Raw genomic sequence first — 15,866 nt, 5'->3', positions numbered from 1 at the left:
AATAACAGATTCTGATAAGCAAGGGGAAATTTGGTGGCTTTTCAAAACGAAGTCGAGGACTGTGTCTAAAACCTGGAGGATTTATCAGACACCTCTTTGTGTGCCTTTGTTCAAAAATAATGCCTCCCCCCACCACGCAAAAAAATAATGGCCCACAGGAAACTGTGCCAACTGATAAAGACAGAACCACTAAAGACATTGCTCCTGCACGATACCTTGATTTCATGATTGGAGATGGGCTATATGGGCATCCACATATGTATATTTAAGCATGTACGCATGTGATATACCCATATGGTCAACCACAAAAATCAAGACCTAGATCAGTTCCAGCACTCCAGCTGGCTCTCTCTTGCCCCTTGCAACCAATCCCCCACCAGAGGGAACCACAACTCTGCCTAGTTTTGACTTCATATAAATGGACTCATACAGTATATATTCTCATATGGTATCTGGCTCTTTTCACTCAATATTGTGTCTGTAAGATTCATTCACTTGTATATGGCCTTTCAATTGCTCTGTAGTATTCTTTGGCATGAATGTACCACAATTTGCTTATTCATTCTGTTGTAGATAAACGTTTGGGTTATTTCCAGTTTGGGATTATTATGGAAAAGCAGCTATGAGTGTTCCTAACCCTATCTTTTGGGGAAAACATGCACTGGGGCGCTTGTGTGGCTCAGTCCATCAAGCATCTGCCTTGGGCTCAGGTCATGATCCCAGAGTCCTGGGATGGAGCCCCACATCTCCTGCTCAGCGGGGAGTCTGCTTCCCCCTCTCCCTCTGTCTGTGGCTTCCCCTGCTTGTGCGCGCTCTCTCTTTCTCTGCCGAATAAATAAAATTGCTTTAAAAATTAAAAAAAAAAAAGAAAATATGCACTGATTACTATTGAGTATATACCTAGGAGCGAAATGTCTGAGTCGTAGGGAATGTGTATGTTTAACTTTAGTAAATACTGTCAAATAGTTTTCCAAAGTGATTCTAACAATTAATTTTTAATTAATTAATTAATTAATTTGAGAGGGGGGAGGGGCAGAAGGAGAGGGAGAGGCAGACTCCCCGTTGAGCAGGGAGCCCGACATGGGGCTCAATCCCAAGACCCTGAGATCATGACCTGACCAAGGGAAGACACTTAACCGACTGAGGCACCCAGGTACCCCTAACAATTTGTTTTTTTAAAGATTTCAGGGATCCCTGGGTGGCGCAGCGGTTTGGTGCCTGCCTTTGGCCCAGGGCGTGATCCTGGAGACCCGGGATCGAATCCCACGTCGGGCTCCCGGTGCATGAAGCCTGCTTCTCCCTCTGTCTGTGTCTCTGCCTCTCTCTCTCTGTGTGTGTGACTATCATAAATAAATAATTTAAAGATTTCATATTTTGGGACGCCTGGGTGGCTCAGCAGTTGAGTGCCTGCCTTCAGCTCGGGGCATGATCCTGGAGTCCTAGGATCGAGTCCCACATCAGGCTCCTTGCATGGAGTCTGCTTCTCCCTCTGTCTGTGTCTCTGCCTCTGTGTGTGTGTGTGTGTGTGTGTGTGTGTGTGTGTGTGTGTCTCATGAATAAATAAATAAAATCTTTAAAAAAATAAGTAATAAGTAATAAAAAATAAGTAATCTCTACACCCCAATATGGGGCTCAAATTCAGAACCCTGAGATCCAGAGTTGCAGGCTCTACAGATTGAGCCAGTCAGGTGCCCTGATTCTAAGAATTTAGAATTCTATTCTAAATTCTTGTTTAGAATTTACTCTCATATACTGTGAGTAAATTTACTCACAGTATATGAGAATTCCAATCGCTTTGCAGTTATTGTCTATACTTTGCTCAATTGTTTTAATTTTAACCAATATGGTATGTCAAAAAGTTCAGAATAAAAAACAAAAATCAACAAATCACTGAACCAATGATTAGAAAAGGTTTATTGTGTACACACCAAAGAGACAGTTTGCAAATGAGAAGCATGGAAATCAAAACATGGAAGGAGGCTCAGAAGCATATCATTGTACAGCAGCTTCTATAGTGACTATTCATTATCCCAAGAACAATGGGCTGCCAATTGGTTATTAGAATTTTCTTAAATGCAAAGGAATTGGTTAGCAGTTATCTCTTATCAATTTTGGGGAACTACTTCTTTTTTGCTTATGATTTTCAGAGGCACTAGCAAGAAGTGACCCAGGTCAAGTTAGCTTTGCCCGTCTTACAAAATAAGCTAAATTAAGCTTCGCTTGTCTGACTAAACTGGTTTTCTCTACTCAGAGTATTTTCAAGTCTGGTCTCTGTTTCTATTTGATTTTAACAGATAGATGCTTGTAATATCTCATTTGCTCTTAATTTGCATTTCCTTGTTGAATAGTAATGATGATAACGTTCTCAGGTGCTCATTAGCCATTTTGCTATTTTGTGAAATGCCTGTACTCAAGTATTTTGCCCAGGGAAAAAAAAAGAGTTGGTATTTTTCTTATTGATTTGTAGAAATTCTTTTAACATTCTGGAAAGAAGCCCTTTGTCAAAAATACATGTTGCAAATATATGTATTGCAAGTATAAGTACCCCATTCTGAGGCTTGTCTCCTCCATGTCTCGTAATGGTCTCTGGATGAGCACTGATGTTTTTAATTTCGATGAAGATTAATGTTTTATGTTGTGGTTAGTACTTTCTAAAGTGCTTGTTTAGAACACTTTATTTACCCCAAAGGCATTTTCCCATGCTTTCTTCTAGAGGTTTAGTCTTTTACCTTTCACATTTACATCTACAATCAATCTCAAACTAGTTTTTGAGTTTGGTGTGAGGTAGGAGAGCCAGCGCCTTCAATAGAAAAGGCCATTCTTTCGTCAATGATTTTCAATGCGCTCTTGACTCTGTGGCTAGAATTAACTTCCTTACACACAAATTTGATTGTGCCATTCTCCTGCCTAAATATTTTCAATGGCAGCCCATTGTTCTTGGGATAATGTTCAGTCTCTTGCTTAATGTAGCCTAACAACATCCAGTTTGATTTGGTCACCTCCGATTTCACAAGTCAAATCTGTCTCGTGTCCACCGACCCACTCTGAGCTCAACAACACTGAGCGGAGCATTCCCTGGACACACTCTCATCTGCGGACCTTTGCCATACAGAATGCTTCCATCTCCTTAGGTTGGTTATTTACTATTCAAACTTCAGGTCTCGGGACTCCTGGATGGCTCAGAGGTTGAGCTTCTGCCTTTGGCTCAGGTCGTGATCCCGGGATCCTGGGAGCTAGTCCTGCATCCAGCTCCCCACAGGGAGTCTGCTTCTCCCTCTGCCTGTGTCTCTGCCTCTCTCTGTCTCTCGTGAATAAATAAAAATCTTAAAAAAAAAAAATTTCAGGTCTCACCTCCTCCAGGAAGCCTTCTCTGACTGCACAGTCCCTGTCCAAGTCTAGGTTGAGTGACCTCATTATATGTTCTCTTGTACCCCGACTTGTAATTAAGTATCTCCCCCACTGCAACTTCTGTAAGGGGAAAGACACCTATTTAGTTCAAATGGGAGGTACTTCCTAAATATTATTATTTTATTTATTTTAATTTATTATTATTTTTCTAAATATTATTGAAGGTATGAATACATGGAAGGTGGTTTCCTTTGCCAGGGGCGCAGGAAGTGTGGGCTTTGAGCAAGAACGGGTTTCAGTTCTCAGGTCTAACACTTGGCCGATAGGGTAGTATTCCGAGCCTCAGTTTTCAAATCGGTAAAATGGGAATACAATATGGTCTCAGTAGAGTTGTCATAAGCATCAAATAAGATGCTGTACATAAAAAAATCCCGCACAACGACTAGCACACGGCGAGCCCTTCGAATATTGATTGACAACACGATGAAGTGCCCGGAGCGCCTCGCTATTTCGCATGCGCATGCGCCGCCCTGGTGCGCCCGCAAGCCCCGCCCGGCGCGCCCCCGCGCGTCCCCACGCGTGCGCACGTTCCGCCGGAACCCCAGGCCGCGGCCAGAGGTGAAGAGGCGGGACCTCCTCGATACGCCTGCGCCGTGGGAGGCCGTGCCCCGGGGGGCGGGGCCGCGCAGGCGCGCAGGCCGCCCCGGCTCCGGAGCATAAACAAGAGCGGGCACGGGATGAGGCGGCGGTTGATCCCGGGGCAGCCAGCTGCGGCCCGCGAGGCGGCGAGCTGGGCCCGGCCCCGACCCTGAGCTCACCCGACTCGCCCTCCCGCGCGCGAGCCCCTGGCCGGGCCCGCCCGCCCCGCGCCCACCATGAACCTGGCGAGTCAGAGCGGCGAGGCCGGCGCCGGCCAGCTGCTCTTCGCCAACTTCAACCAGGACAACACGTAAGGCCGGGCGGGGGGCGGGGGCCGGGGCCGGGGCCGGGGCCGGGGCCGGGGGGCGGGGCTGAGGTTGGGGCTGAAGCAGGTGGAAGCCCGCCGCCGGGGCCGGCCCCGAGGTCGGGCCTGGAGCCTGGGGGTGGAGGCCCGGGCGGGCGGGGGCGGGCCCGGAGCCTGGAGGGAGGGGCGCTGTCCTCGGGACCCTCCGGGCGCTGCGCGGCGCGGCGCTGGGGCTGCGACCTCTGGGCGAGGCCGGTGATGGAGACAGGGAGCGGTCTCAGCCGCCGACCGAAAGAATGGTTGCTTTACCTTTGGGGGGACCTCCCTTTTCACGAAGTTGGGGCGGAACTTTGTGCGCTGACCTGTTGTCACAGCCGCTTCCAGAGCGGTGAGAGTGTCTTCCTTATGTCTCACCTCCCCTTCTTTTCGTCAGCCCTCTTCCCCGCTCCCCCACTCTTCCCCCCCACCCAGGTCCTTCTCCTGGTCCCCTTATCATCTTAGGGGCCCTTTCCCTTCTTTCCTTTTCTTCTTCTTGTCTCTTTCAATCTTTCTTTCTTTCTTTCTTTTTTTTTTTAAGGCAACTTTGATGTCCTGCCTGAGCAAGAAACATTTAGCAATAATCATGGCCTCTGATCTGGGGAGAAACTGAGTCAAGGGGGATGTGACAAATACTCCAGGAGTCTGGGTGCTTCGAGGAATGGGCCGTCCTTAGGGGAAGAGGGGGAGCCACTGATGCCACCCCGTGGATTCGGAGCACTGTCTGTCCAAAAGCCCATGTGGGTTGGAAGCTCATTCTTCAGAGGCTATCGGGGTGACCGGTGAGGATAGTTAATAGATGAAATTTCTGGAGAAGAAGGAGTTGTGGGACTGGAAGGGAGGAGAGCCATCTTGGGAAGTGAGTAAGAGGAAGTGATGTAAGTGAGGAGGAATGGGTCATTGGCTTCATAGTAAGTAGTTGGTTGAGTTGTTACTGGCTTGAATGGAATCAGAAAGGTAGAAAAAGGTTTTGTTTTTGCTTTTTTTTTTTTTTTTTTTAAGGGAAAAGTTAGTTGTGGAACGGCAAACAGCAGGTGCTCAGCAGGTGCTCAGCAGCCCTTTTCCCCAGAATTGTGAGGTCAGTGCAGATGGTCCAGCAGTGGGATGGCAGTGAGGGTAGGAAGGAAGCGGATGCCCTGCTCCAGCTGCAGACCCCGAACCTGAAGTTCACAAGGTCCAGAGCTGCACCTGGATCTTAGAGTTGGCTAATAGTGGATCGGGGGCAGGACTGAGTTCTCTTGCAGTGATCTTCCCACCCTGCCCCACTCAGGTAGGATTGGGAGGACACTGAATTTAGAAATCATACTGTAGCAACCTTTAAAGATTAAAATACCTAAGTGTACTGTGTGACCAAAAACCAGTAAAACAAAAACATCTTGGACAACCTGTTGCCCGGTGGTTGTAACTGGAAGAGACTATATGATATTCATCCAGGAGCCGAATAGAGCATTTCAAGCCATCTGTGATTTGGTTTTTAAGCCCTTAGTATTTTGAGATTGGTAAGAAATGGTAGTTCTGTGGGTTTTTTATGTCTTGTATAAACTACTGAATTTCCAAAATATTTTCTGCCATTTTTTTCCAGTTTTTCACTACCTGTCATTTATATTGAAAGGAAACCAAATACGAGAATGAGTTCTCTTTTGCTGTTCTTTCAAACAGGCTGCCAAATCTCTTATATAATGGAATATTTCAGTCTGGCCTGAAGTTAGACCTTTTCACACTTGGAAATCACGTGTTTCCCACTTTCAGTGAGTCCTGAAGTTCAAGAGATTTCTGTGTCATAATTTGAACTTTCTAGAGATCTTGATATAGTATAAACATAAATTGTTAAGAAATAGGATTTTACCCGAAGTTTATCAATTAAGATGGCTGTAATCTGTCTTAAGAAATACACGAGTTCCTGAGGAGAAGGTGCAGAGTTTACCCCTTTGCCTCCCTTGCCTGTCTCCAGAAACTATCTTAATAGAAAAACACAGTTTTTCACAAGACAGAAGTTACTGGTCTGGGATCTACATTCACTGTATTCAGTGAGAAAGTCTGGAAGCCTTTTCTATTCTATTTCACTTGATAGAATATATGTACATTATACAGTAATGCTTAATAAAAGGATACTCCTTGTATACCAAGGTATATCTGTCCTGCCTTTTTGTCCTGGCAATATGATTTCAAATATTGTGCTCATTTTTCTAGGATTCTTAGTCCAAAAGTATGAAGAAGTTTTGTTTTTTACCATTTTTTTTTCTTTTAAAGCTAGAGCAGTGAAAGAGGCACCAGGTATAGCTGATCTCTGTTACCTATTGACTAGTTAGTTCCAATCCTAGTTTCTGAAAGTAACGGTTTGGAAGATTTACCTTGAAGGAATTAATTGTTGGCTTTTGAAATTGAAGTTAACAAACTAATCAGTGGCAGAGTATTGCTTAACTGGAAATGTCAAGGATTAAAGTCCTCCACCAGATGCCACTCCGCTTGTGGGAAGCCCATGATGGTGTTGGCAACGTCTGTTTGAAACTACATCTCCAAAAGGGATAGATGAAAGAAAGGGACTTGATTTCCCAAGTCTTCTGTTTGTAGCATTGATGTTAGTGTCCAGAAAAGTGATGGAGACGCTTGTTTAACTGAGTTTCTTCTGGGTTACAGATACTATTCTGGGGAAGTCACCTCTCTCCATCCACTTTCTCCTCATCAGTATATTGAGAGGCTTCATTGTGGATGGTCTTTAAGGATCCTCCAACCTTAAAAGTTTTAGGTCATTCGGCCTGTTGGGTGGAGGATATGTTGGAGGAGGGCAGGACAATCGCCCAGGAGGATATTGTCCAGCAGCAGTGGCCCATGGAGAGGAGACTGGTCAGCTTTTAGGACTTGGTGTGACCCGTGGGACGTGGGTGATTACTCCCAAAACTCTGGTTTGAATTTAGAGGTGAACAGTGATTCCTTTATGGGGGAAAGATGAGAGGAAGATTAGGTTTGGGGGCAAAAGATGAATTCTGCTTTGGCTCCTGTGGAGTTTTAAGGCTGTAGGGCCATCCAGGTGGAGACCTAGGATGGAAATGCTGTAGGCTGAAGGGAAAGGGCCTGCTGTGGTGGGAAATTTACTAGATAGGCCCCCCGGGTCTCCCAGGTCTCAGCAGTTCAGCTCGTTCCCTTTTTGTGGGTAAGGACTGATGCCACTTAACCCTCTAGTCAAGTAAGAAGATAATGGAAAGGAAAAGCCTGTCGGGACTAATTATTGGTGAGAGGGCAAAGAAAAGGAAAAAGCTAAGAAAGAGATCTGATTTACATTTTGGGGTGGTTTTTTATTTTGTTTTTAGTGGAAATCACCGTTTTTTTAGATATTGTAACACTCAAGTTTAAATTAATTGACAGACTTGCCGTTGAAGATGGTGGATCAAACACAAGCATTTATTTTGGCTCCCTCCCGAAACCCTACTAAAATGTCAGTCAGTAAAATACCTAAGATATTTTAGAAGGTTGAAACCCATAGGATAGGGAGAATGAGAGAGGAGTCACTAGCAACAAAATTTTGGAAGTTAGCAAGCAGTACAGGAAAGTGGATCTCGAATTGCTAGTGGAGAAAGCAGAGAGCCAATCTGGTTTAAACTCAGAATCCCTGAAAGGCTCAGGATTGGCAGTCTAGGGAAGTTCTAGAAGTGGAATATAAAGGTGGGTGTGGAATGAAGATAAAGAGGATCGGCCCAAAACATGTTTCAGAAGCACTCACTCTCCCATCCTGGCAAAGGACATGGATCTTGTCTCCAGAATGTATAACAGGGTCTCTGGATTTTGACACCAGGCGCAGTTGAAGGCAGGGGTATAGTAGTGAAATGTGGGGTTGAGTAAATATATCCTTTTTTTCTATTACAGTGAGCTGGTTTTTCCCTTGTCAGTAAAAGATCTCACTGTGTTACTTTAAATAAAAACCAACCACACAAACAATTGGGGAATAAGATTATTTAATAAGGGAATCTCAAACTTACCTTTTACTCCACCTGTTCCATTAATGTGTCTGCCATTGTGTGGTCAGGCATATCGTGAGAAAATATTAAAAAACAGGATCAGTCCCCAAAGAGAGATATATGAACCCGATTGCTAGTGTTATCACCCTTTAAAAACACTACTTTTATTGATAAAGTATATATTTATATTATACCATATATACCTATCAAAAATAATTGGAATATTTTTGTTTGCATTTCTTACTGATTGAGGTTTTGTAAACCATGCAATTAAAATTCTAGCTGAGGTGTTTAATATCCAAAGCCAGTTACTGAATATCTGTAAAAACATGAAGATTCTGATGTTTGGTCACCAACGCCTCGTTTTGACAGCTTCTTCTGTTAGGAGCACAACATCAAAATCCAGGTTCTCATTAACTAATTAAAGCTCATTCACTTTGCCCATGGAAGAAGCCCTCCTCTAAGCTTGTTTTATATATAATGCCAATTAGCTTGGTGATTTGGTTCCTAAGTCAACAAGAAATTAGCAAGGGAGAGGGGCTGTTAATGTTGGGGGGAGGGTTACAAGGCAATGACACCTGTCAGCAAAACGAAAGGTGGAATATGTTTTTGGAAATGCTGTAGTGGGGTGTGTGGATGGCTCAGTCAGTTAAGCATCTGCCTTCGGCTCAGGTCATGATCTCACAGTCCTGAGATTGAGCCCTATATCAGGCTCCCTGTTCAGCAGGGAATCTACTTCTTCCTCTGCCTCTCCCCCCTGCTCGTCCTCACTTTCGCTCTGTCTCAAATGAATAAATAAATACATCTTTAATAATTAAAAAAAAAAAAAAGCCTCACCACTACAGTCTGGCCATTTGAGGTCAGTACACAAAACCTTTGGGAGCATCTGAGGGGGGTCAATGTATTACAATAGTATAGTAAGTTTAATGATGGGAGTCCAAGAAAAATAGGTGATAGGAGTCACCTATCCCCTGGTGATAGGAACACAAGAAAGCATATAATAAAAGACTTTTTCATTTTTTAATCAGAAATGGTGAGGGAAAAGGTATTGGTGCTTAAAATAGCATTATTTTTTTTTTTTTGGAAAACATTTTCCCAAACACCAAATTCCTAAAAGTCCTAAATTGCTGAGATTTTGCTTTATTTATAGTTTTTCTGGATATTCTTCTATTTTTATTGGCTCCTTTATTGCTTTTCAAAATATTTACAGGTAACAATACCTAATTACTTCATTGATGTAATTAATTCAGTATAGTGAGGTATTTTTGTCCCCTAAAAAGGGCTGTTAGAAAATTTTGTTTCTGTTTAAATGTCTAAAATGAGCCAGTTAGAACTTAAAAATGTTTTGTTTTTTAAATATTTTATTTGAGAGAAAGAAAGTGGGAGCAAGGCAGGGAGAGGCAGAGGGAGGGAGAAGCAGGTCCCTACTAAGTAGGGAGCCAGACATGAGACTCGAATCCCAGGACTTTGGGATCATGACCTGAGCCAAAGGCATATACTTAACCTAGTGAGCCACCCAGGTGCTCCAACAGCTTAAAAATTTAATAGTGCTTGTAGCAGCTCCATTCTTTGAATATATTTCTTTTGCATATTGGCGAAAAAGGTTAGAAATTTCAAGTTTTTAATAGATGAGATGACCATGAGAGGAACCCTAATTTTTACTTTGGTGTGCAGATACTCCCAGTAAGAAACATCAGTGTTGGGCAGCCCTGGTGGCTCAGCGGTTTAACGCCGCCTGCAGCCCGGGGTGTGATCCTGGAGACCCTGGATCGAGTCCCACATCAGGCTCCCTGCGTGAAGCCTGCTTCTCCCTCTGCCTGTTTCTCTGCCTCTCTCTCTCTCCTCTCTGTGTATACTCATGAATAAATAAATAAAATCTTTAAAAAAAAAAAAAAAGAAAGAAACATCAGTGTTCATTATTTCTAGTCTTCTGCCTCCACTTGTTTTCATGTCCTCCCAGATATTGAATTCACAACAGTCCCCGTAGCTACTTCCTCATGTCCCATGCTTCCTGTTTTATTTGCTTGTCCTCTTTCTCAAAGCTGTGCTTTCTTCTTCTTTTTTCCCCCCCTGTGGTTAGTCACATTCCAGAGAGTAGTAATCTTCTAATGAGGAAATACTTCATTCTGTGTCCCAGGGCTCCCCTTCAGGCCTCTTAGCAAAAGCCATGGTGCTGGTGTTGGGTGTGAGTGGCTTCACCTTTTCTTTGTAGGTCAGCTGTGTAGTCTTCTGATACCAGATTCTAAGTTAGCTTTTTGGTTCTGTTTTATTTCCACCCCACTGCCCGGCCATAGTGTAACATAGGTGATTGAGCTGCATTTGCTGTGGCCTTGGCAGAAGGCAGAGGAATGTCATCATCTACTAGGCTGTAAATGTCTTTGTTTAAAGTTTGGTGTGTCAACTTATTTAGCTTTTGGACTCATATATATATCAGATCACTTAAGAAACCCCATTTTGTTCTAAGGGGGTCATTAACTTACGTTTGATTACTTCTGTTTATTTGTCCAATTTATCTTTAATATTTTGTAGGTTTTAAATAAGAATATTGTCTGTATTTTATTGGTCTTCCCCTTTTCATGGCTGCAAGGTGGGGCACCTTGCTCTGCCACTTTCCCCTCTTCTGCTCAGCCACCACTCACCTGCTACAAACTGTGAAATTATTTGTCCTAATTTTTGGTAGAAAGGATGGTTACTATTTGGTAACATGGAGCTAGTTTGTGCATTATCACTGTCTACACGTATCAGCTCTTATTTCTGATTTGGCTTTTTTGCAGGTCCCTAGCTGTTGGTAGTAAGTCCGGTTATAAATTTTTCTCCCTTTCTTCTGTGGATAAGCTGGAACAGATCTATGAATGCAGTAAGTGTTTGCTTTATTTTTCCCCCTTCCTAAAAAAAAATAGACAAAATATACTTGAATTGGAATGCGTTCTCAAATTCTAACACTGTGATTGAAGTCCAGATACCCCTTGACCAGCACTCTTCTTTCACCTTGGTTCTCAGAGATGGTACATGTTCTGCAAGGTCTGTGCATTTGCATACTTAAACATATACACATAGAAACACTTGTTTATGGGTTGTCTTTTTCAATATATGATATTGCGCTGTATGTATTATCCTGTCATTCCTCCCCACTTTAAATGCCATTATTTAAACGATTTAGGTTTCTGTTATAAAGGGTTTCTAGAAAGTTGAAAACCTCAGAGTCCCCAGAGGAATGGTTTGTTTATTTTCTTCTGTTGTCATTGTATGGCAGTTGAGTTGCCTGTGTTTCAGAGGCAATGTGGAATTGTGGAAGGGTCGTATGAGCTTTGACTTCTTGCTCCATCACTTATGTGTGACTTTAGATAGATTGCTTCATCTTAGACCCTACTTTCTTTGGTTTTCTTTTGTGTGTCTGTGTACAGTAGTGCTTGCTGAGTACATGGTAGGTACAGAGTCCTCCTCCCCAGAGAGAACATGCTAGAAAACTTTGGGCTCTTCTACATCTATAACTTGTTTTCTATGGGCTTATATAGTTAGACACACATAACATGTACACACATAAACATATACTTTTGTGTGTGGTTTTGTTTTATGGAAATGAGCTTGTAATAGGTTTTGTTCTTTATTTTTGTTTAAAAAAAACACGGGGGATCCCTGGGTGGCGCAGCGGTTTGGCGCCTGCCTTTGGCCCAGGATGTGATCCTGGAGACCCGGGATCGAATCCCACGTCGGGCTCCCCGTGCATGGAGCCTGCTTCTCCCTCTGCCTATGTCTCTGCCTCTCTCTCTCTGTGTGACTATCATAAATAAATAAATAAATAAATAAATAAATAAATAAATAAATAAATAAACACGACTTTTTAAATTGAAGTGATTGTGAATTTACATGCAGATGTTGGAAATAATGCAGATTCCTCATACCCTTCTCCCAGTTTCCCCTAATGGTAACATTTTGTGAAAGCACAGTATAGTGTCTCAACCGGAAGAGCGACATTGATGGGACTTGTTGCTCCAATTCAGATTTCCTGAGCTTCACTTGTGTGTGTGTGTGTGTTTATAAGTTCTGTACAGTCTTAATGCCCTTGCAGATTCCTGTTTCCACCACAAGCAAGACACTGGACAGTTCCAACATGGCGGGATCCTTCCTGCTGTCCATTTATAACCGTACCTGCCTCCCTCCCACCTCCTACCCCCACCCTAATCCTTGCTAACCATGAATGTGTCCTGTTTCTCAAATTTTGCCATTTCAAAACTGTTATGGGAAAGAAAGGATATAACCTGTTGGGATTGACTTTTTTACTTAGCATAATTCTCTGGAAATTCATCTGAGCTATTGTGTGTCAATAGGTCCTTTTTATGACTAGAAAATATTCTGTGGGTATGGATAGACCACAGTTTAGCAGGGCTGTTACAAATAAAGCTGCTGTGAACATTCGTATACAGAGTTTTGTGCAAACATAAGTTTTTATCTCTGGGATAAATCTCTAAGAGTACAATTGCTGGGTCATATGGTAGCCTCAACTTTTTTCTTTCTTTTTAAAGAAGCTGCCTAAGTCTTTTTCCAGGTGGCTGTACCATTTTACATTCCCACTAGTAATGTTTGAGTGATCCAGTTCCTTTTTGTCTTTGCTGGCATTTGGTGTTATTGCTGTTCTTCACTGTGGCCATCCTGATAAATATGAGCAGTGCTGTCTCATTGTTTTTCTGATTTGCTTTTCCTTAACAGCAAATGATGTTGAGCATCTTTTCTTGTACTTTTTTGCCACATGTATATTCTCCTCAGTGAAATGTCCACCTTTTTGCCCACGTTCTCATGGTATTATTTGGGGTTTTTTGATGTTGAGTTTTGAGAGTTCTTTATATAGTTCAGATACTAGTCCTTTGTCAGACATGTGGTTTCTAAGTATTTTCTCTGTATATAATAAGCAGCCCTGAAACCTGCCAATGGCCTGACCTCAGTTGAGAGTCCCTGTTAGAGAATTAGGAGTTCAGTATGCACAGCTTACTTCTTGTAATTGGTCACAATGGGGTATGGATTCAGGGAGAGCTTGAATACTTAGCATTTCAGTCATCTATGTGTGTATGCAGTTGTGGGGAATCAGGTTTCCTCCTTGTTAATGTCAGTATCCCCTTCCTGAGCGAGTGTTCCAGTGTTGCCAGCTTTGCTTTCTCAATGGTTTGGTGTTCCATTTTGGAATTCTGTTCTACCTACCAATATCTCTGAAGTAGGGGCAGATGGGACAAGTAGTGCAAACAGGCTTCTCATTCATTCTTGGTTCCACTCACTCCATGAACACGTATTGAGCACCTGCTGTGTGCTACCCCAAAACCTTTTTTTTTTTTTTTTTTTTTTTTTTTTTTTACCATGACCCCGATGTGACATGAAGCTAGCCCTGTTCTGCTTGTAGAGATGCAGTGGTGGCCAAGTTCCTGCTCCCATGACACTTGCATGTAAATGAGGGGAGACAAGGTACAAGTACATACATTTGTGTCCAGGGTTAGGCTGGGGACACGGCGATAAGCACAGACATAGATACTGCCTCCCTGCATCCCTACCCCTGTGACAATAAGATGAAGACTTCAGGGAAAATGCTATTTCTTCTGCCAATTACTTAAAATTGTGGAGTTCTTGTGGTCTGCCAGGAAGTCAGAGGCCTTTACAGGCTCCCTCCCAGGCCTCAGCCTTCTTTCTACAGGAGGCCTTTCGGCTGACCCCTCACCTCCATCAGCAGAGTGTGTCTGACTTCCCTGACAAGTCTGTTTTTTGTTGCTGTCCCAAAGGCAAGCACCCAGGCCCTTCCTAGGAAGCTAATCAGTGTCTCTGACTCATACTTCCTGTGGGCTGCCTTAGAGTTGGCTCCTTTTTTGTCCTCAGATGTGGCCTGCTGATGCTTCTTCTCAAAAAGCCTTTTTTCTAGTATGTAGCTAGAAGATGTGATCTGGGTGATAAAATGGCTGTGAACTAGTGTGCTTGCTTATCTCAGGTGGCTTGTCAGTATTTTGAAAAATCTTCAAACTGCTCACCTTCCCATGGTCCCATGTATAATTGTTCTCTGTAGGGGCTTTCTTCAAAGAAGGGTAGCCTCATCTCTGGAGTCCATCAGGCTTTTATGAATTACTGAAAGATTTACTGATTCTGCATCCCAGCGAGCCCCTAAATTATGCAGTGAAAGTGTGGCTGTTGTGACTAGGGTCACCTGCTTTTAAATCCATAGAATTCCCCCTCCTACCCTTACTTGGGAGAGCCAGTGCTTACAGAAGGTGTAAGAAGACCAAATCCTGGTCTTTACTCTTCCTCAGAGTGAATCAGTTTAATGACTAATCTGTTCCCTTGAACTTTATTTACTGATTTTTGGTGCCTCATTTTTTTTAAAGATTTTCGATGCAACAAGATGTGATGTCTTGATAATATTGTGAAAAGTGGGTATTTACTGACCAACATAGTGAGGTGGAATACACATTTTTTTTTCCTTCTTAGTGAACTTTGACCCTTAGAAGTAGATGATGAAAACGGACATAGAACTTTGGGAAGGTTAATACTTTAAGCTGGAAGCGATTGCCCACCTTTCCTCTCTCACACACTTTTCTTGAGCAGATAAAAGAATGTCCGTTTGGAAACAGGTTAGCCACCAAATCAAGATTGTTTTCTGGAATTTTTCTGCAAATAGAGGCAGAGCAAAAAAGGCACTTGATGCTCTAGTCTCAGCTGCATATCACGAACTCAGACCTTCACCTCTGGGTAACTGTTGCTGTTACAGAAGGAATGAGCCAGAACTGGTCTTGGAAAGAACGAGATGAACAACTGCTTGTTCTACTGTTGTTTTTTCAACCCCCCCCCCCCAAAAAAAAAAAAAAACCTTTCTGCCTAGAAATAGTGGAAGATTTTTTCCTGACTATATTGTAATTTCTTTTTTTTTTTTTTAAGGTTTTATTTATTTATTCATGAGACACAGAGAGAGGCAGAGATATAGGTAGAGGGAGAAGCAGGCGCCCCATGGGAAGTCTGATGCAAGACTCCATCTCAGGACCCCAGGATCACGCTTGAGCCAAAAGCAGACGCTTAACCACTGAGCCACCCAGGCATCCCTATATTGTAATTTCTAAAGTTACAGGAACTCCCATGTATACTTTGCCCGTAGTTTGTGCCCTTTCGGCCTGTCATTCTCTCTCTTCCTCTCTCTCTGTCCTCTGTGTGTGAAGCTATATAATGTGCAAATGTGTGGTCTCCCTTCCCTGAAATATTATTGCAGTGAAATCCTACCCCGGTAGACTAAATAAAGGGTGTATAGATGTTATTTGTAAAATATCACGTAAGTTGGGAGGGAAAGTTGGTGTTTTCATATTCTACATTGTGTATGTTTGCACTTTTAAGTTTCCGAGCTAGGCAAACATATCTCAGGAAGCAGTCAGTTCCAAAATCGAGCATAAGCAGACGGTTCTTACCTGCACAAAGGTGACCGGTGCCTGCTTTGTCAACAGCAGTGCCTCCACAGACCCAGAGCACCTTTCACCAGAAAATTCAACTATCGCTGACCCTTCATCTGCATCTTAAAGTCTGAGAAATGGTGCTTCTGAGATCCTCCCGATTTGACAGACAACACTGGT

At 43.1% G+C, this 15,866-nt stretch overlaps 1 protein-coding gene across 8 annotated transcripts in view; it reads left to right on the top strand.

Moving 5' to 3' along the window:
- The first annotated feature begins 4,070 nt into the window (after positions 1–4,070).
- WIPI2 (WD repeat domain, phosphoinositide interacting 2) overlaps positions 4,071–15,866 on the top strand; it is a 39,197-nt gene continuing 27,401 nt past the window's right edge. The window contains exons 1-2 of one of the 8 annotated variants that reach the window (XM_025426301.3): positions 4,071–4,297; positions 11,055–11,137. In XM_025426301.3, the coding sequence (XP_025282086.1) occupies positions 4,224–4,297; positions 11,055–11,137 (157 nt within the window). In that variant the 5' untranslated portion in view covers positions 4,071–4,223. Of the gene's footprint in view, positions 4,298–4,535; positions 4,680–11,054; positions 11,138–15,866 lie in introns of those variants that run through there. The other 7 variants (XM_025426298.3, XM_025426304.3, XM_025426303.3 and 4 more) reach the window with 7 other exon arrangements.

Source organism: Canis lupus, chromosome 6 (assembly GCF_003254725.2).
Source record: "Canis lupus dingo isolate Sandy chromosome 6, ASM325472v2, whole genome shotgun sequence".
Classification (NCBI taxonomy): domain Eukaryota; kingdom Metazoa; phylum Chordata; class Mammalia; order Carnivora; family Canidae; genus Canis; species Canis lupus.
Note: the sequence above shows the minus strand (reverse complement) of the source record. Positions and strands in the feature narration are given on the sequence as shown.